Source organism: Lissotriton helveticus, chromosome 2_1 (assembly GCF_964261635.1).
Source record: "Lissotriton helveticus chromosome 2_1, aLisHel1.1, whole genome shotgun sequence".
Lineage (NCBI taxonomy): Eukaryota > Metazoa > Chordata > Amphibia > Caudata > Salamandridae > Lissotriton > Lissotriton helveticus.
Window position 1 is genome coordinate 452,624,875 of NC_136059.1, and position 21,032 is coordinate 452,645,906.

A 21,032-nucleotide genomic window follows, 5' to 3' on the forward strand; every position below is an offset into this window, starting at 1 on the left:
GTGCTGGTGGCAGCGCCCGGGCCGGAAAGCAGCAGAGCGGCGCACAGATGTCACAGGCGCAGGCACACGCACTGGCAGCCGGCGTAGCCAGTTTCAGCGCTCATAAAGCAGAGTGAGACGGTGGCCTTAAAATGCGTGACATTGCATTTCAGTGCGGTGATGCGGAACACCGCACTGAAATGCGTGAGCGTCACGTTCGATGCGTGATACTTGACAGGCATGCACCAGCCTATTTATTTCAGTTAAGAGGCACCATATGAGATACAGGTTAGTAATATACGTGCAGTAGAAACGCCAGATGATGGACAAGTGAAGTACAACAAGCCTTGTGCACCACACGTGCATAAACATTTCTTGAAATAAAAACATGTACAATCCTGCCTTACAGTTTTCAAATGTGCTAGGCCTATGTATGTGTGTATTGATATATTAAGTAGGTATCAGTACGCTGCAGTACAAAGATCGCTATGCGGTCCAACTGTAAACGAAATACATTATTATTTCATGTTAGAGACATATGAAAATCATTGGTATTTTTTCCAGACAAAGGCCTAGGAGTAGAAGCAGAAGTGATTGCATGTCTCATTTCAGCACTTTTGACATCAAAGTGTTGACACCTTCTTTCACAGTGAATTCTGCAATACAATCCTGTTTGCTGGGCAGGCATTAGGAGCAGTGCAAGCAATGAAAACTGTAGAAAACGTTGCTGTTGTTTACTATTTGTCCCTGCTTGAGCCCTGGGACCTATGGCAGCAGTTATTGTTGATGCTACAAAGCAGCAATCACTAATAGGTGCCCATAATTATTGTCAACGTCATTTGTTTGTTGTCCAAGCAGTATTATGCCTTCACACCTAGAGACCTGTGCTTAGTTGCCTTCGATCCGTTGCAACAGAGCAATAGAAATAGTGGGAAATGCCTGGAAACCCAACCAAATTCTGCAACACTAAGAGCTATACATATTCACCTGCAATTTCAACTTTACATACGGCCCTTCAGCTGAATTCAAATTCAGAACTTTGGCCACGGGCACTGTACAGCCAGCTGTACTCAACTGTCCTGCAGAGATCCTTTAAACTCTGTTTCTCTAGTCTTACAATGATGTTACCAGTGCTCCGAGGTAACCTCAAGGTGCTATTGCTAGCGTCTTACAAAACTTGCACCCATAAGGCATCTGCAGCGATTGACTGTTGAAGCTTTACATCCCTTTTGCACTGGTGATAAGGGTGGCATCAGCCGGCTGTATCAACATTACTCACGGTTGAGCTCTCTGACAACTCAAGACTTGACTATCTGCAACTCGACTAAATCTAATCAGCACTGCCTGGTCCTGCATATCTGTAACTCTTCTAAATCTAATCAGCACTGCCTGGTCCTGCAGCCCTGTGGCCCTACAGCCGAGCTTGGAAAATCGATGCTCTGAAAGCCAGCCTGGGTGACACACTCCCCAGCAGGGCACCACTTCTGGTAGCACTGTCTAGACAGGTGAGTCACGCACTCTCTCTGCACTGAGGTTCACTCGTATCTAGTGCATGTGCATTAATCCACTAGGCTGTCCTTCCTGTTTATAATGTACTGACAACCATAGGCATGTTTTTCTTATTCGAACTATATATTGTCTGAGGGATAAAAATACCAGGGGTTGTTCCACACAGAAAGAGAATGAATGTGTTTAACATAACGCAATCAGTGTGGTGCACACACTGCAAAAGATGAACAGCCAAGCTTGCAAAAGGCACAAAGTACAACAAAGAGCCTTGTAAAAAATCTGTGCTATAATTCTACAACAAAAGGTCGCTAGTCTCTAAAACTTAACCGGTGTCTATTGCATAGTATTTAGATCCACGAGTTTGGTCTCCACTGGCTCAGCATCTGCATCCACAGTCACCTGCACACTTTCTAATTGATGTTTTGTGTGTAACGAGAGAGTAAAATACAATCGTCCTGGTTGGCACAGTAGGAAATAGACACTTTAGTATTACAGTGCTACGAAGTACGATCCTGCTACTGAATTTACTCGCACGAAAGTGTCACATTTAAGAGCAACACATTTGCACTTGTAAGTAACTCTTAAGTGCACTGAAACGACTGAAATGTCACACATAAGCAATTTGAAAAACTAGCAGCTATGGTGATATAATAGGCTTTGTTGTACAACAATCAGTGGACGATGAATAATGTCTGTGTAGACCAGGCAATCAGATGCCTGTTGACTCAAGACTGAATACCTATTACACATGGCTGACCAAGATATGATGAACTTAGGAAGCGTATACGTGTAAAGCGGGGAAGTAAACTTCAACTTCTTTATACATCTTTAAACAGATATTTGTATAAGTCAAACATGATCTAGAGCCAAAATTACTCACATACCTTGTTTACCCCTGGGCTCCCTGGTTGGGGCTGCCTGCCCCTGTCGCAGTCTAGTGCTCGACTCTTCAGAGCCCTGAGCACCTGTGCTGCGGGCTCTAGCGGTGGCAGCGGCAGGCATGGGAGGTGCGAGGGCGCTATCGCCACGGGGTTTCTTATTCTTGCCACCCATAGCTGATGCTCCCTAACTCAGTTTCAAGCCAGCCAGGATCTCACAATCACAACGCCTCTGCACTAGAGTGTCCCATCCGGGCTTCCTTGGAACCGGCACATCGCATGGTATTGTGGGTGAACACGCTTTCTTTGCTTCCGGTGCGCAGGCGCGACGCTGCTGTTGCTGGTATTGAACGAAGATGGCGGACGCGTTTGGGGATGAGCTGTTCAGCGTGTTCGAAGAGGATAGCAACGCTGGTAAAAAGTCCAAGGCAGCCCAGGGTCCCGCCAAGCCTGACAAAGGAGGGTGAGTGGAGAGCTAAAGCAGAAGGCTCGCGTGATGCTATGTGGGGTGTGCTGCTACTGAAGGAAAGGGCAGGGAATGTTAGGGTAAGAAAAAGAAGACGTAGCTTCACTAGTTGAGTGGTTAGGAGTTTGGTAATCGGAGAAACTGACGAGTGAGTGCAAATGATTAAGATTTAGAGAAATAGCGGATGTTAGAACAAACGTGGAAATAGTGTATTTTAATTTGGCTAGGCAGGAGAGCGTGTCAAGTATTTTCGTTTCTTTTTTGTGTTACTTTTTCACCTGCAGCATGCGTATGCGTCCTGTCTGCCCCTTTATCACGTGTTTATCGGATACCACGTAATCAGTAGTACAGAATTTGACGTATTACTCCCTTATTGCTTTTCTAATTGGTGTGTGTGAGTCCGCAGTCTTAGCTAGCTTCTGTGAGGGTTCCTGTCACTTAAGGATGCTAAAACCCTGAGCGTTTGAAATGCCACGCAGTAAGGTTTAGACGACCAAGTGTAGTGTTTGAGAAGAATAACTTCTCTAGTATTAACAAGCATTGGCATAGCCAATATTTATTTATATAGTTTGTAAAGCGCCTGGTTACACTAGCTAGTGTGTCCCCGCGCTGAGTATTGCTGACTGACCGGTCTAAAAGCAAGAGTGCTGAGCAAGCCATACTACCTTCGTTAGTCTCTCGGAAACAGGAAAGTTTTTAACTTTTTGTGGAAAACCGCTTCCGATGGTTCGAGTTGGAGCCACTGAGGTAGTCTGTTCCAATGGGTAGAGGTCAACACTCTGAAAGATCGTCCTCCCATTCTAGCTCTGTGGAATCTTGGTACCTGGACTAGCCCGGTTCCACTTTATCTCAGAGATCTAGTAGGATGGTAGGGGTTCAGTAGATTATGCAAGTACGTGGGGCCCTTCTTGTGAAGGACCCTTTGGCCTATACAGAGTGCTTTGAAGACCACACGTTCTTTGACAGGCAGCCACTGCAGAGTTTTGAGTGCTTTCTTAGCTGACGCCCTCCTAGGGAGCATCAGAATTAAGCGGGCTGCCGCATTTTGTATGCGTAGCAGCCTCTGTATGCATTTAGCATTGGCTCCTAAATACAAAGCATTTCCATAATCTAGTCTGGATGTAACTAGGGCATGGATCAAGGTCTGTCTAGCCTGTTGTGGCAGAACGTCCAGGGTTTTCCTAAGGACCCTCAGCATCCCAAAGCAAGTGCCTGCCACTTGTTTGGTCTGGTTCTCAAATGAGTTTGTTATCCAGCCAGATCCCTAGGTTTTTCACTGAGTTACTGGGAGTGGGCAGATCACCCAGTGCGGTGGGCCACTATGCCGAAGTCCACACTGAGGGAGCCCTGCCCACAATCAGCACCTCAGTTTTGTTCCCATTTAACTTAAGGCATTGAAATTGGTGGCACATAGCTCTTTGGGTTGTGTCAAGATCCCCATCAGTTGTGTGTCATCTGCGTATGACACCACTTCTACCCCAAACCTGTCAGTGATGTCTGCAGCAGGTGCCACATACAGATTGAAAAGGGTGGGACTAAGGCTGGATCCCTGTGGTACACCCTGCTTAAGTCCAATTTCTTTAGATCGAAGGGGTCCCTGTGCTACTTGGAAGCTGCGGTCAGATAGAAATGATTCCAACTATTCCCACGCTTTGCCCACCACTCCTCCCATCTTCAGACACCGTAGCAGAGTGTGATGAGCTACGGTGTCGAAGGCGGCACTCAGATCGAGCATAATCAGTGCCGCTGTTTGGCCCTCATCCACATATTTCCTCATGGTTTCAGTTGATAAAAGGAGGGTTGATTCGGTGGAATGGAGAGACCGGAACCCCGATTGGGAGGTATGGAATAGGCCATTGGTCTCAATATATGCCGACAGCTGTTTATTAACGGCTTTTTCCGCGATCTTTGCGAAGTATGGGAGAAGTGAATAGGTCTCGATGACAAGTCCCAAAATGTCAGGAGAAACCCCATACTTCCTTTAAACAAGCTTTGGCATAGCCAATAGGTCTCGCTTTTGGGACCTTATAAGTATTTAGTTATGCAGCATAATATCCTTTTGGTGCAACAACCATAACCGTTTCATAGCTAAACAATTATAAGGTCACAAAGGCGAGACCTATTGGCTATGCCAAAGCTTGTTTAAAGGAAGTATGGGGTTTCTCCTGACATTTTGGGACTTGTCATCTATCATATCACATACCAACCTGTCAAGTGGAGCTGACTGAATAGACACTTTGCCTAAAAATGAGAAGTAGTTTTGAAGGTAGACAGATTTGTCTATGAAATTACTTGGGGTTGATGAGCGGGGGAGGGGAGAATGTATTTACTGAAGGTAAGAGTGAAGACTTGACTTTCCTTTTAGCAGCACAATCTTTTCTAGGCTTTCAGATTTCATGTTCTCCAAGCTGATCGTCTGTTTTTTATTCAGCTACTATACTTAAGGGTAAAGGACTTTGTGGATGATATTAAAGTCCTAGTTCTTCCATATCTCTCATCAGTTTTGTGGACTTGAATGGGGTGATGGGCGAAAAGGACATTGGAAGAATCCAGAGGATTCATCTCTTGTATTTTCACAGTATTCAGAAAGTAAGTGACAGTTTGCCATTGAGTCAAACTATCCCCACAGAAAGGTTGCTCCTGATGCAAAACAAAAAAGAAACCTTTGAGTTTCTACAACGGTTGGCACCAATCTGAATGCAAAATTGTAAAGGTGTTTTTGCCACTTTCCAGTTTTCACAATTTGCTAAAAACAGAATTTCAGGAATTAGAATTTTATAATTCAAGCCATATACTTACATGAGATGTTGAACGCACACTATTGTGAAATGGAAGACTCAAATGAGGAGGTAAAATTATGTGGTTAATCATAATATCTATGTACTCGTTGGATGACCCTACTTGAACAATATCATTTTGGTTTAAAAAACTCAAAGTAAAAAGCGACTAATATCTATAAACTATACTGTAAAGGAGACACCCATTGCGATGCAGTCATTACAATGCACTACACTTACACCACAACAGTCTTTACAACGCATGTCACTACAACGCGTGTCATTACAACGCATTATAAGATAAGTAATGGAGAATAGTAATTTGTAACCCTACACTATCCACACTTACCCTACGGTTGCACTCACTGGTGTGGGAATAGTAATTTTTACCCCTACACTATCCAACACTTACCCTACTGTTGCACTCACTGGAGTGGAAATAGTAATTTTTACCCCTCCATTATCCAACACTTACCCTACTGTTGCCCTAAAAGTATTATGCGTTGTAATGGTATGCGTTGTAATGGAATGCATTGTAAATGTAGTTTCTAAAAATGTGTTGCGATAACATTCATTGTAAAGGATATTGTGATGTAAAAACCGTGTTGTAAAGGCACGTGTTGTAAATGTTTGCATTGTAACGTGTCCTATTCGTACTGTAATGCCCAAATTGCCGGTGAGCCATTAATACTGATTTGCACAGAAGCCGCAGTTCGTAACCAAATGATTATTGTGAGGAATGCAGCCAGACCACACGGAGTATGTCATGGGTGATTCCTGGGACATTTCTAACAATTCAATCCTGCTGGAATTCATCTCAGGAAAGGCTCAAAAAGCACATAAAGTGTAGGTAAATTGAAGCAGTCACAGATATTCCCAACGTTATTCCTCATTCCGTAGAGGGCCAATAGAGGACTCCTTGTTATTCTTTGGTAATTCCACTTCCAGGAATTACCCGTTTGTGACGTTGGTAATACCCGGTGTAGTTTTACTGCAAAGCAATTACTGACATAATAATAACAGAGGCCTAAGTGCTTTTCTTTAGAGCCACAAATACTCCTATGCCAAACAATCTTGGTGCTTTACATTTTTTAAACAAATACGTTTTTGCAAATCGTGGTGGTCATCAATATATATGGGTGTGCTATGTAAGAGGACAGCTGGATTGTACGTTAATGCTGGATGTAGATGGCTAATTGTATAAACACTGGGCCAAAAACTGGTGAACCATATGTCAAGATGAAGTTAGGAATTAAGCACAGTACTCTGCTCTCTTGGGAGAGGTAACCCCACTTACATAATGCCCCAAATGACTCCTACTATTGAGTCACACCCCAAAACACAATGCATTCTCGCCCTTTTCTCACACTTGTCAGCACCACAACTTGCCAGCCATTAGAAGAAATATGAACTTTCACTGATGACTTCAGGAACACCAATGGCCTTCCCTGTGGCAGCGTGGAGGAGCAAAAGTCTTTCAACACAAGGCTCACTAGAAAGTGAGTGAAAGGAAGAGGAGCCATTATTGTTTTTCGCTCACGGGTCAGTCACATGTTCATGGAAACCATGCATTACACAGCTCGCCTTCTGTTAGTCGCCACTTTGCTGGTTTACACTGTGTGCCACTTTCCTTTACCTATTCATGCAAATGGTCTCACCCAGCTCATTCAAATATCGCAGCATTTCCAAATTCCCTGAAGCACACTGGTGATATTGATACCTCTCTGGATGAGCGCACTCAAATACATGCCTAGAATTCCATCCTTGCTTTATCCCGTCTTTACCTGAGCAACTCATTTGGATTCAGAGCTGCAGTGAGGCTAGCAGCATTAGTTATACGGAAGCTCGCACCCCCCCGCCCCCCTCTGAAGTGACGCAGTTACTTGTCCATATCCCCCGCCCGCTCCGGTCCTCACCAAGCAACCAATCACAAACTTACATTCTGAGGAGTTTTACAAACACAGCTGTTCACTTTAGCGCCACTCCAGCCTACTGAATTTAAGTATCGCCAGTCTTCAACATAAAGATGCACATCTGTCGGAGGACAGCTGAGGGCACGTGCACACAGACAAAACACTGAGAAACAGCATAGTGGTAATATAGGTATTCGTCAAGTTTGGCAAAGGGTCAGTTGTGCGCCAATGTGTGGTGAATGAGGAACGGACTGACAAGCGTCGAATAAAACTGAATAACTAGTGTGTAGCGTTGCATGTTTGTGTAGCGTTGCACAGCCGTGCTCCACAGAAAACATCTCCTTATGTTTAGCCTCAGCCGGACTTCTGGTCTGCTTTCAAGGCACAGAATGAGTAAACAGAATAATTCAACAAATTAAACTACAATATTTAAGCCACTGCATAATGCTGCTCATGACGGACAGACACACAGTCTATACCACTGTAAAAGCAGCATGCTTAGCAATTCTCCACAGACCATCCTGCCGCCTCGCTCCCCAGTACACCAGCAGCCACAGGATTCAATGTGAAATGAATGTTATTTTAAAACAGCGACAATTAGCATGTATTATTCCTGGACTGCTGCATTTTAAATATCAGATGAGCAAAGAATCCGTTGAGGGATAGTTTGCTTTTCATAAGGCTTCATTCGCCGAGTCACTCTTTACTATTTGTTGCAGTATCATCGCCAGACACACACCAATGGCCTTTGTTTTCTTTTGTAACTCCTATGTTAGAAAGACGCAGTGTTGTTCTGGGTAAAGGTCGTGTATAATAACTCACAACGCAGTGTGCACGTGTTGATCTGGGTAAGGCTCGTGTATAATAACTCACAACGCAGTGTGCTTCACTTGTAAAAATGCAGAAAAAAATAAAGAACAAGAAAAGCAATGGCATTTTACCTCAGTCTGGATCAGCAAAGATTTCATAAACATCGCATAGTTTTCATTCACACCTTATACATGAAATAACATTTCAAGGTTCTGCGGAACATTACCAAAAAATACGGTTCACCGGAGCATGCATTTATTGGTCAAACGTCCGCCCAGGCAGGAATATTTTTTGACTGAGGCACAGAATATTCGGTCTTGCCAGAGAAGGGCAGTGGACCACAGACCTGTAAATGTCACCGTGATGAAGCACTTCATTATCATCTTGTCACTCTAGCTGCTTAAAAATCACTGCCCTGCCCTGATGACTAGCACGACTTTCATCCAATGATGACCAAGAATGCTAGGGGCCACTAAAACGAGTGTTTTGGCACCTTTGGAGAAGTGTAACTCAAGACTCTTTTCTCCAGTTCCGGCAGAATCAACCAAAGACACACAACTGCAAGGAGGCGGGGGACTAGAACTCTGGGTGGCATGTTTACGTACACCCCAGATGAGAAAAACAAGTTCAACAAACACTGCATTACATAGACTCTGAAAAGCAACCACTTACCGAGTTTAGAAAGGCACAGTGCAAATAAGCAATGATGCAATGGATAACACCGGTTAGAAGGAGGCCTCGAGACCTCAACCCTCACCTCGAGCTACTTACACAGAAGCCACCTGCATGCTCAAGAGTCACACGGTTGGATCATCGCACTTTTACAGAAAACAAGCGTTGGCCGCAAAATGAAAAAAAAACTGCGAGTGGTGACGCGAGTCGTGTGCGCTCTACTGGAAAAAGTGCTATGCAAGTCGCGCGTCCTTGTGCGCGTTCTAGGCAGCTGGTGGCCGGCAAGGTAGCGCTTTTTGAAGCAGCTACTAAATGTCTTGCCAGACAGCGCATCGCTGACTCTAGCGAGACCTATAAACGGATCTAATCATTTAATTACTGGTATTAATACAGTCTGTTAAATCGACTTTTGCGAAATTCAGGAAGGTCATTCATTATATGTATCAGAAATTGTAACTACGCTTGAGTCATTATCCTTTCTCATGAGAAGACAAATCTGATTGACAAGCGAATATAATTTAAATGAATTTAGGCTTCGAAAAATCTTTATTATGTTACTAGACCTGTTGGTGTAGTGACTTGAATAATCTACTCCACCTAACTGTAATGTGCGTGTCCCATAAACTGGTCAAAATCGTGTGATCCTAGCCAAATATTTTATCGAGTCGCCCTTTTCTTCATTATTAAATATGAGAGCACCTTCCAATATGAGAGTTTGGTTTGTCTGTTGTACAAAACTTTTATGTTCAAGTTAAGTGTTATGATTTGTTTTGATCCTATTAAAATATGTTTCCATCACACATCAGAATAAATAAAAGTGCTTTCACAACTCCTGAAATGTATTTTGAAATATTTGTACAGTTCATTTACAAGGTGTTTAAATGCTTTTAAGAAACAAAACTGACATCCTATAGCCTATAATTGCATACAGCGTGATTGTCAGACAGTTCACTTTTCTTTCTCTGACTGCAGAGTTAAAGAATTTTGTAAACACAATCTCCAGGATAAAATAAGGAACAATTAGTAAGAAGACATAAGCTGACATCTGACCTCTGTGTTTGAAGGCACAGCAAATGAAACAAGCTTTAAAGGCATATTTTATTCTTTAACTTTCTTAATTGTAAGAAAACCTGCTTGTCAGTTGGGGTCTGTCGCCAGACTGGGTCAGTAGTATCTAAAAATAGCTTGCCTGATAACATCTGACTCACCATAGCAAGTGGGCGGGTAGATTTCTCTAGGCCTGGAATGTGTTTATATCTCAGCATCGACGGGCAGTGTGGCGGTTGCCATATATCACCTTTTCTTCCAACACCGTCATAAGACCATAACTTAGCTTTGCATATTGAATGAAGCATGGTTACCATAAAGAAACAAGCATTGGCATAGCCAATAGGTCTCGCCTTTGGGGCCTTATAAGTGTTTAATCATGCAACAGTTAATGTTGTTGCACCAAGGATATTGTGCTGCATAACTAAATACTTATAAGGTCCCAAAAGCGAGACCTATTGGCTATGCCAATGCTTGTTTTACATTTTACTAAGCGCTGGTGGCTACAACCTATGTAAAGCATGAGCAAAAACCGGTGCAAACTTTGTTTGTGTCCATTTTAGCAGGCTGTTATTTCTCGAAACAAGTTCAATGTGAGACAGAATTTAGAACAGGGTAGATATGACAAGTGATATATTGAGACACAAAATCGTTAAAACTGTACGTCAGTAGCACACAAGTGGCTTCAATGGGAATTTGGGGGCAGCCGACAGGGGGAGCAATTCTAATTTCTTACATTATTCAATTAAAAATTAGCCACTGTGTCACCAAAAAGCACAGATGATAAAACAGCTTCATGAGAGACCTTTGTTTATACCATTCTCTGCTTGGCCGAAAGGATCTTTGGCTGACACAGGGAAGGGTTTTATTAGCACGAATTAAAACTATGAGAGTTGAGCAGTGAGGGATGACACAGCTCCTCTCCTCAGTCAAACGTGTAAACAAACGCCTGCATCACAGTCAGGCTGCCGGTGCTTATTCTTAGACTTTCGAAACTAGACAGCTGCTGCATCCCTCTGGATTGCTGGTAGCGTCTTCCTACTCCGCCCGGGAACAACGCAAAGGGTGCAACATAACGGGGGCGGCATTTCAATGAAATGTTACAGAAACAGGATTACTGACTTAAACCCCATATCCATTGCAAGCAGCTGCGAGGAGGCAGGCACAGCTACATGCTGCAATCGGACACCCAACTACTATCATTAACAGTTTTACTCCTAGAAACGTGCGCAAATACAACGTGCAATAGTTCTTCCCCTACCTTTTCCTGTGCCTGCACCCTTTTCGCAGAAAAAGCAGTCCCTTCGAGCACAGCGTTCAGCATCTCAGCAGTCCCAAACTCATTCATAAATGGCAGCAAACTGGTGCGGCACCAGGACAAAGTGTCCGCACAGAAGCTGCTGGGAGAGAGCGGGGCCTCGTGACATCTGGGAAGGGAACAGGGTTTTGGACAGCCAGATCAAAACCAGTGGGAAGCCTCCGTGTTCAGGTGTCACAGTGCTGCCTCCTAGTGCCGCTGTCACCTGGTTTATGCCTCCCCTTCGCCTACCTCAAGCCCATGTACAACAGCCAGCAGATTAACCTGACTACTGTCGAATTAATTCCTCTTTTTGACGAATTTTCATCACTTCGTGCATAGGTGCACATGTATTAACAGAAATAAAAGGCAATGTTTTAGATGCATGCTTTTACGATAGAAAGGTCGAACCAATCTTTAGTAGAAGGGTTACATAAACAAGTTCTCGCTTCCCGCCGGGCCGCCGCGCTGCCTGCGACGACCCGGAAGCGGTTGGGCAGCCGGCCAATCGCAGCGCGGCCCCAACCGGAAGTCCCGCCCCCATCGCGGCGCGAGAGAGAAGCCACTGTCCGAGGAGCCCGGAGGGCTCCTGATCGAGTCCCGGTCCCGAGATGGGGGACCGGGTGAAGAGCGGCCGGGCGCATGAAGAAGGCGGGGCTCTCATGTGGTGAGAGTGCCCCGCAAAGCGCAACCGCCGCCCGAGAGGCACGCCGAGCACCGCCAGAACAGGTGAGTGTGTTGCGGAGGAGGAGGGGTGAGTGGGGGTGGGGTGTGCGCGTGTGTCTGTTGTAGTGTGTCTGTGCGTGCGTGTGTCTGTCTGCGCGTGTGTCTGTTAAAGGGGGGTGTGTGTGTGTGTATGCAGTGTGTGTATGTGCGCATGCGTGCGGGAGCCTTTCTGTGCATGGGAATAGCAGGGACGGCGACGCGACGTGCGCGCTCACGAGATACAATCGCCAGGAGGACAAGCTCGTCACAGTCTGCAGTCTACATTCCCCGGAAAGTGGCGACATAAGTAGTCTCCCTAGACAGCAAAAGCTTCGCTTTTGCTTTCGTCTAGGCGAGACCTAAAAAGGAAAAGGATAGCCAAGTTAGTTGCTTGATCTAAAATTTTGTCAATTTCAGCACTCCTTGGCTGCTAGGGAGATTTTCCTGCTGTGCTGGAGGTCCATATTTACCATTGTTCATGACGAGCTCTGCTCGTCATGAGCACACAATCAGTGTACTGCATGACGAGCTGAGCTCGTCATGAGCATCGAAGGGGTTAAATACGAGCAAGGTGACCCAAGGCATGTGTACATTTTAACAGTGCATGGGTGCCACTGCATAAGATGTCAGAATTTTGATATTCTCATTACATTTGTACATAGCTTTTGTTGATTGATTGCCAATTATGCAAGCCATCTTGTATCTGGGGAACTCGTTTTCACCAGTGTCCAGCACATGTTTTAAAATGGCTCCTCTAGTCCCTTGGTCTGGCAGTAATAGTACTGTTAAGCACAGAGGCATATCTGCTCATGATGGTATACCATCACATGTAATATTCAGCTCCTCGCATTTTGGGGCGACTTACAAATATTACATGCTGTGTTAAGGGACATGGTACACAGGGATCTGTGACATGTCATGTTTTCACTTCTGTCTGCATGAAGACACGCAGCCTGCAATGGCAGTCTGGCATGTGCTTGGTGAGGGGTCCCGTAGGGTGGCACAATTCGTGATGCAAACCTTAGGGACCCTCTTTAGTACCCCAGGCCCTAGATATCCGAGCTTCCACTTACTAGGGACTTACATAGGGTGCTAAAGGTTTTGCTAGTTGATGGAAAGAATTGTACAGTTTTAGGAAAGAGCTCTGGCACTGGAGACCTGGTTAGCAGGAACCTAGTTCACTTCCAGTAAAAATCACATCATTTACCAGGCAAAAAGTGGGGGTGACCATGTCAAAATGGAGTACTTTCCGACAAGTCCCATGAAAATTAATCTGTTGGTTATATTTCCAAGTTGCTGTTTTGTTTTAAAACTTAGAATAGAACATTCCTTACAGGGAGTAAGGACTATCCCTGGGCACTCTTAAATGCACTGAAGTGCGTTGTAAAATGTAAGTTGGTACTCCAGAGGTAATTTGCAGTAATAGTAGTCTTTATTCAGTTCAAATTTGTTTTAGCAAACTTGTTACGTTCTAATCATATTACATATGATGATGTTATTATGCGACTGATTATCAATCATAAATCCCAAGGTTATACAGATAATATATTCCAAAAGGTTTTAGTAGTTCCCGATGCATTTCGTGCAACACTGCACTTCTTCAGGGGGAATCTGTGTGGAAAAGAAAAATGTCTGTAGAACGCTAAAAAATTCAGGAGTCTAAGAAGCAGTGAGCCTATGATGAAATCTGTGAGGTTAGTGTATGAGAAATATACCTACGGGAAGAACAAGGGTGAAGTGCTTCAAAATTAAGCGCTAGCGTTTTAGGAATTAAATGCAGGGTGACCGGGAAAAGGGAAAGAAAAAGAAACCGAGCTAGTGATTAATGATCTACAGCAGGAATTTGTGACGTGTCTCGACAAAATCTAGAAGTGACTCTATGGGTGTTAATTAGTGTGGTCTACGAAAGAGAGATGTGCGTTAAAGCACAAGCATCTTACATAAATAAGTGGTTATAGCGGTGAATATAATGAATAGTGAAACGAACAGTCATGTGAAGCAAATGAAAATACTAATAATGATATTTATATCACTCTGTGCATTGGTATCTGTAACGTCCTCTTGTTTTTCGTTCCGGTATAGTTTTTGTTCTAACCTCCCCACCCTCGTATTCCATTCACATTTCACAGCACCTCCGTTATCGCCTAGTCCGCTTTCTATGAACACTCTTTTCACTCACATTAAATAGCATGCACGCATGCTCGGCGTCTTCCGGGTTTCCGTATATACGGACCGGACCTTACCGTTAGAAGTTCGTCGGTTTAACCTTGGCACCCTTGGTTGGTAAGTCGCCGAATCTTTGGTTCTTTCCGCTTTTATTAGTATTTTCATTTGCTTCGCATGACTGTTCGTTTTACTATTCGTTATATTCACTGCTATAACCACTTATTTATGTAAGATGTTTGTGCTTGAACTCAAATCTCTCTTTCGTAGACCACACTAATTAACACCCATAGAGTCACTTCTAGATTTTGTCGAGACACGTCACAAATTCCTGCTGTATATCATTAATCACTAGCTCGGTTTCTTTTTCTTTCCCTTTTCCGGTCATCCTGCATTTAATTCCTAAAACGCTAGCGCTTAATTTTGAAGCACTTCATCCTTGTTCTTCCCGTAGGTATATTTCTCATACACTAATCTCACAGATTTCATCATAGGCTCACTGCTTCTTAGACTCCTGAATTTTTTAGCGTTCTACATACATTTTTCTTTTCCACCCAGATTCCCCCTGAAGAAGTGCAGTGTTGCACGAAATGCATCGGGGACTACTAAAACCTTTTGGAATATATTATCTGTATAACCTTGGGATTTATGATTGATAATCAGTCGCATAATAACATCATCATATGACGTAATATGATTAGAATGTAGCAAGTTTGCTAAAACTGAAAATTGAACTGAATAAAGACTACTAGTACTGCAAATTTCCTCTGGAGTACCAACTTACATTTTACAACGCACTTCAGTGCATTTAAGAGTGCCCAGGGATAGTCCTAACTCCCTGTAAGGCGTGTTCTATTCTATTATTCTACCGCATCTTTTGGATCCAGAAGGTGACCTCCCTGAGCACCTATAACATTTGTATTTATTCACTCTTGTGATCCACTTTATTTACCCAGGAGTGCAGCGGTTTCAATTTATTGTTGTTTTAAAACTTGACATTTGTTTAAAGAAAGAAGCCACATTTCTTGGAGTATTTGTTTTCAGACTTAGATTGTAAGCACTCATTTATTTTGTGTGATTGATTTACCACTAGCTTCTTCTTTGGAAACATTTTTCTTATAGCTTTGAAAGCTGTTACCTTGCCTATTGTCAGTTTTTTCATGCACTGCATTTTACCCCTACGAAGACTTGCAAAGTAGTGTGTGGTTAGTGATGATAGACAGCAGTCTCTACACTTCAATGGTTGGTGGGTTAACCAAAAGTGACCGTCCAACCAATAATTAAGTGCAGCAACTGCCCCTTCCGCAAAGATAATTAGACTGTAGACCATTGATGCCCTTTTTATTCCAGTCTAAGTTGCACAGGCCTTTTTATGTACCATTGTTGGGTAAAGGACCTGCTAGCCTTTTCACTGAGAAATCTGTAAATTATCTCAGGACAGGGGTCCTTTATCTTCTAAATGCCCCCTAGTATGTTAGAGTGATGGGTTTTTAATATATGACTGTCTAGAATACAGTTAGTGGAGTTGTTTTTAATTAGGGCAAATAATGATGGCATGTATAAGGCTACTCCGCATTGCTGACGTTTAGAAGCAAATCATGTTTGTCTAGAAAGAGAGCTTTGTGGTCGGATGCCTACCCACAACATTCTCAACCACCAGCTTCCACCCAGTTAAACCATCAAGACACTCACTTCAAAATTTCAGAGCACTGATGTAACAGAGAACATCAGTGTGCAGAATAGCATGGTAACATAAGATTGAACAATTTTAGCTCGCATTCCTTTAGCAGTTGAGCGAGGCATAAGAAAATATATAAAGAAAAGAGGATTGCAAGAAACACCTCGATCAAGGTGACTAAGCTCCAAGCACAATAAGTCAGAATACAGTACCTACGTACTGAGTTAAGTAAGTGCTTTACCGACCTGGTAAATCTCAACTATTCAACCATACACTCCAGCTGTATACAGTGTTTTTTTTTTCTCCAAATGTGCAATTGTGTAACAATTTGTGCATACCAACGATTGTTACGATGAATATAGTCTTAATCGATTAATGATGCCCTTACAACGATTTGATTATAAAGTTGGGAAATGTGATTATTAATGTGGTTTAGTTATGCCACATTTGTATTGAGACAGTTTTTGTTTCTAGTGCTTTGCTTATCCTGCTTATTCTCCTTTCCAATTAGTGTCCCCCTGAGAGTCTTCTCTCCCCACAGGTTTTGCGGCAGACAGGACACTGTGACACAATTGGTTATTTTCCTTAGCAAGCATGTATTGTGAATTAAGCTTTCCGTTGTGCTCCTCGTGTATCTTTCTGAAGGACACTTCTGCTGGATGTCCACTGAAGGGTTGTTAGTACACTAGTGTAAGAGTCTTTGTTTGGGAATTTTGTGTATTGTTTTGTACATCTCCAGACTTCTGTTGCTGTGGAAGTGAATGGAAGAATCCGGACTACTTTAGAAATGGGTTACTTTCATAATGCTTTTATTTACAATCAATTCTAATTTGTTCAGGGGGTTCTATCGCTAGTCATGATATGCTAAATAAGCACTTTTGCTTATTGTCTGGGTGTAAAATGTGTATAAAAACTTTTGGGTTTGGGTGTGATTGAGGAGAATTTTTGTTTACCTCTGAGAACTCTGTTCGAATATTTAGAGATTTTTAATTTCCCACAAGATGCTGTCAGTGTTCCTTACGAGCCTGATGTTTAGTTTTCAGAAATACTTTACTTTACCGTTTATTTGATTTACATGATTTCTAATTGCTGACCATATACTCTATATCTAATCCTTCATGGGTTTTGGTGTGTTTTCCTGTATACCCTTTTTAAGATTTTGGTAATAAACTCTTCAAGTTATTGATCTACTACTCTGTTTCATTGAGTGGTCCAAATCACTATTTGATTTACTTTAATTTGTTGGGCCTGATGCCGTGGAGTTTGGTGACGCTTATTGCTAGATCAAGAGTGCTGGAGCTGGACTGCCAGAGGTAAACCTTAAGGTGTTCAAACTATTGGGGTCCAGGCTCCCACAACAACTTTTAGCTTTTTTTTTCTCCAGCAAACCACCCTCTGCAAGTAATTTCTACATTTCACAGTTGTCCATGGACTCAAACTAGTACAGACTTGTACAGTCTTCCTCAGACCTAACAGACCTCAAGAACTTCAGACCCATCTCCCCTTCCCAACCAAGGTCATCGAGAAGGCCATCAATGCTCAACTCTCCGAGTTCTTCGAAGTGATCTACGTCCTGAACACCTTCCAATTTGGCTTCCGAAGCAACCATAGCACGGGCTCCACACTCCTCGCCACCACCGACGACATCCGATCTCTCCTTGGCCGGAGCGAGACCGCAACCCTCATCCTGCTGCACCTCTCGGCTGCCTTCGACACTGTCTTCCATTGCACCCTAATCGTGAGATTCCATGATGCCGGCATCCCCGACAAGGCACTAGACTGGATCCACTCCTCCCTCATTGGCCTGACACATTGAGTTAAACTACCCACCTCCATCTTAGAACCTACAGAGATCAGCTGCTGAGTGCCCCAGGGTTTCTGAGCTACACTCTTTTCTACGTCTACATGGCCCCCCTCTCAGCTATCGTCGGAAGCCACGGACTCAACATAGTCTCCTAAGCTGACAGCCAGCTGCCCCCCCCCCCTCCTTCCCTCACCAATAAACCCACAACCGCCGGAACCAACGCCCACAGCGGAATGAAGGCCGTTGCCACCTAGATGAAAGACAGCTGCCTCAAGCTCAATTCGGACAAGACCGAAGTATTCATCCTGCCTCCCACCGCTTCAGCCTGGGACTACTCCTGGTGGCCAGCTGCTCTGGGACCTCTCACTCCTACAGACCACGCACTCAACCTTGGCATCATTCTGGACTCATCGGTCACAAAGAAATGCCAAATCAACGTGATTTCCTCAGTCTGCTTCCATATACTCCGCCTGCTCCGAAAGACATTCAGATGGATCCCCACAGAATCCATAAAGACTGTTACAAATGCACTCATCAGCAGACTTGACTACAGCAATGCACTCTATGCCGGCATCACTCAGAAACAGCTCATGAAATTACAGAATGTTCAAAACGCCGCTGGCCGACTGGTCCTTGATATCCCTTACCGCAGCCACTTCACACAACACCTCCACGGCTCCTGGTCAACAAGAGAATCGCCTCAAAGCTCCTCACATGTGCTTACAATGCTCTTTTGAGGAAACATACCAGAGCCCTCTACCCAGTGTGCCTTACCTTCCGGTATGGCGCCGTGATCTCTTTTTTTCCCGTATCCAGCTTGCGGCATCCAGGAGTCAGAAACACTAAAAAGGAAGAGTGCCTTACGTCACCCCTAACAAGCCAATCCGAGAACAAGAGCAGACGACAAAAAGACCAATCAGCTGCAGAAGAAGAGGAGGAGTTGAAAAGCAGGAAGACGGCAAGGAGTCGGGAAACAGAAAAAGCCGGGAAGAAACGGGCCACGGAGCCAGGAGAGTAGATGCCTCCGGGAACGGCGTAGCCGAGACGGAAACCGGAGCTGAAGAAGCCTCGGACGAGTGGAGTGAGGAGTGGTGGTCACCAGAGGACTCCCACGAGCCGCCGTAACTCTGGAGAGTTATGGCTAGAGGCAGTGTGTAAGCACTAACATGGTGAATGGGATAAAGGGAAACGAAGCCTATACGTGCAAACACGCTTTCCGTTCGTTTGGCGATTCTTATTTTTTTTTGTGGTCGTTTTCTCTCTCTCTCTCTCGTTGTTATTCCTAACGCACAGCCCTGCTCCCCTAAAAGCCTGAAACCCCTTCCCTGGCACTGCACTGTTCGGAGCCTGACTAAAGAGCATCCGTGCTGACGGTTTTTGTTGTGTTTTTTTTCTCTCTCTGCTCTGATTCTTCCCTCTCGCCACTTCCCCCTACTCCTGCACAAATCCATCCCACCCGGTGTGGAAAAAGGGTTGAAAAGGATAAACCCATGTCTTTATACTCGCTGCATCTTTATCCTGTGTACTTACTCCCTCTGCAAGCCTCCCGGGACCCCCCTCCAGCCTGCCGGTACACCTAAGAAGAACAAGCACTGGAAATGCAATAGGTCTCATTAGAAAAGTTGAAGCTATTGGTTTTGTAAATGACACATTTTTTTTATGTGTTGGTCTTGAAAATATCAAAATTAATATCTTTGTCATTTACAATGCCAATACTTTTAACTTTTTCAAATGGGACACCTATAGCATTTGTAATGCAACATGTTTTGTATGTACGTGACTTACATGTATTCATATAACAAATGGCTTTTAATTTTTTAAAATAATTAATACTTAAATAAAAGTTCTTGTAATTTATAATAGCAATAGCTTAAGCTATTGTAAATAACTTCTGTGAAGAATATGTTCAGTGTATTTTATTATGACGAAAATGCAAGAACAGAGTTGAAATATTAATTGATTTTACAAATAACAATGGGTTTTAATTTTTTTTCAAATAATTAATACTTAAATGAAAGTTATTGTAATTTATAAAGGCACTAGCTTAAAGTAAATCCAAAAAAAAAAGTTAGGGGTGAGGCGGTTTGCTGCCAGTTGCTGCTGCCACTCTCTGATAGCAGCCGCAATTTTCTTTATTAATTTCTCCATCGGACCATAAACTGTATGTAAAGGGGTAGAAATAGAGTTGGAGTCGCGACGATTGGGAGGTGCACTGTAGTGGAGTATTCCTTAACCGCTACCGTGTTTTCCCGCTGTGCGCTGGAATTTAAAAAATGCGCTTTTTATGACAAAGCCAGCTCGTCATCCGCGTAGCGCAGGTAACGCCCATGACGAGCTGGCTTTGTCATCAGCGCTGATGGGGTTAAATACTGGAGCTGACGAAGTGTGCTCAGTGTACGAAGATAGATGCCCCTTTTGAAAGCTGCTATAACTCCTGCAATACTACTGCTGGTCCCTAGATGGAGTGTTAGGTGGAAAATAGCAGCCACAATAAAAACAAGGTTAATTAACGTAAATAAATTACAACCAATACACTTGAAGACGGAGGTCAAGGAAGGGAGGACGAGGGGGCAAACAAAGGCAAGAGCGAGGGAGAGGAAATCAGAAACGCCACCCCTCTGAAGTAGAACAATATACAATTGCATGAAATAAATAAATACCCGATTGTTTCTAAGAAGTGCCGGTACTGTCCAAGTAAAAGTATCAGAAGGAGAGCTTCTTACATAACCGAGGGCAGGACAAGAGAGGTGGTGGTGGGGGGGGGGGGAGACGGACAGAAGAAGAGAGACCGACATACGAGGAGAGAAGGGGGTATCTTGAGGGAGAGAAAAAAGAAGGGACAGAGTGGGGGAAGAATCAGAGGAGCGAGCAAGTTGTATAAATACGAGAGAGAGAAAGGACGAGGGTGAACTATAGAAAGAAAGAGGGCTGACCGACAGATATAGTCGGAAAACGAGAGTACGAGTGAAAGGGAGAGAGAGATAATGAGTGAATGGGAGAGAAGGGAAAATATATAGAAAAAAAGACACGGCCGGCCAGCCGTGCAACTGAAAGCACGGCCGGCCGTGAAAAAGCCGTTGAGGCAGCAGGGGGTAATTAGGGGAGGAGAATGGCTGGGCTGAGGCAGAGCGCAAAGCCTTTGATGCAGCAGGGGGCGGAGCGGGAAGAGCTGCTGGCGGCACCAAGCTGACTATTTGATGCTGTGCACGCGCATTTTAACTAATTGCGCTTGCGCATTGAGTTAAAAGTACACATGCACTGCATCAAATCGCCAGTGTAGGTAAGCTCTGTTTAAGCCCCTATAGTCTCGCTCTGCTCAATGCGCATGCGCATT

General features: G+C 43.9%; 2 protein-coding genes across 2 annotated transcripts in view; one reads left to right on the forward strand and one right to left on the reverse strand.

The window, feature by feature from the left end:
- The window catches only part of DHX29 (DExH-box helicase 29), a 980,951-nt gene extending 978,292 nt beyond the window's left edge, over positions 1-2,659 (reverse strand). The window contains exon 1 of the mRNA XM_078675085.1: positions 2,373-2,659. Within this exon, the coding sequence (XP_078531211.1) occupies positions 2,373-2,541 (169 nt within the window). The 5' untranslated portion in view covers positions 2,542-2,659. The remainder of the gene's footprint in view (positions 1-2,372) is intronic.
- Positions 2,660-2,666: 7 nt separating this feature from the next.
- Positions 2,667-21,032, forward strand: part of MTREX (Mtr4 exosome RNA helicase) — an 865,138-nt gene continuing 846,772 nt past the window's right edge. The window contains exon 1 of the mRNA XM_078675087.1: positions 2,667-2,829. Within this exon, the coding sequence (XP_078531213.1) occupies positions 2,723-2,829 (107 nt within the window). The 5' untranslated portion in view covers positions 2,667-2,722. The remainder of the gene's footprint in view (positions 2,830-21,032) is intronic.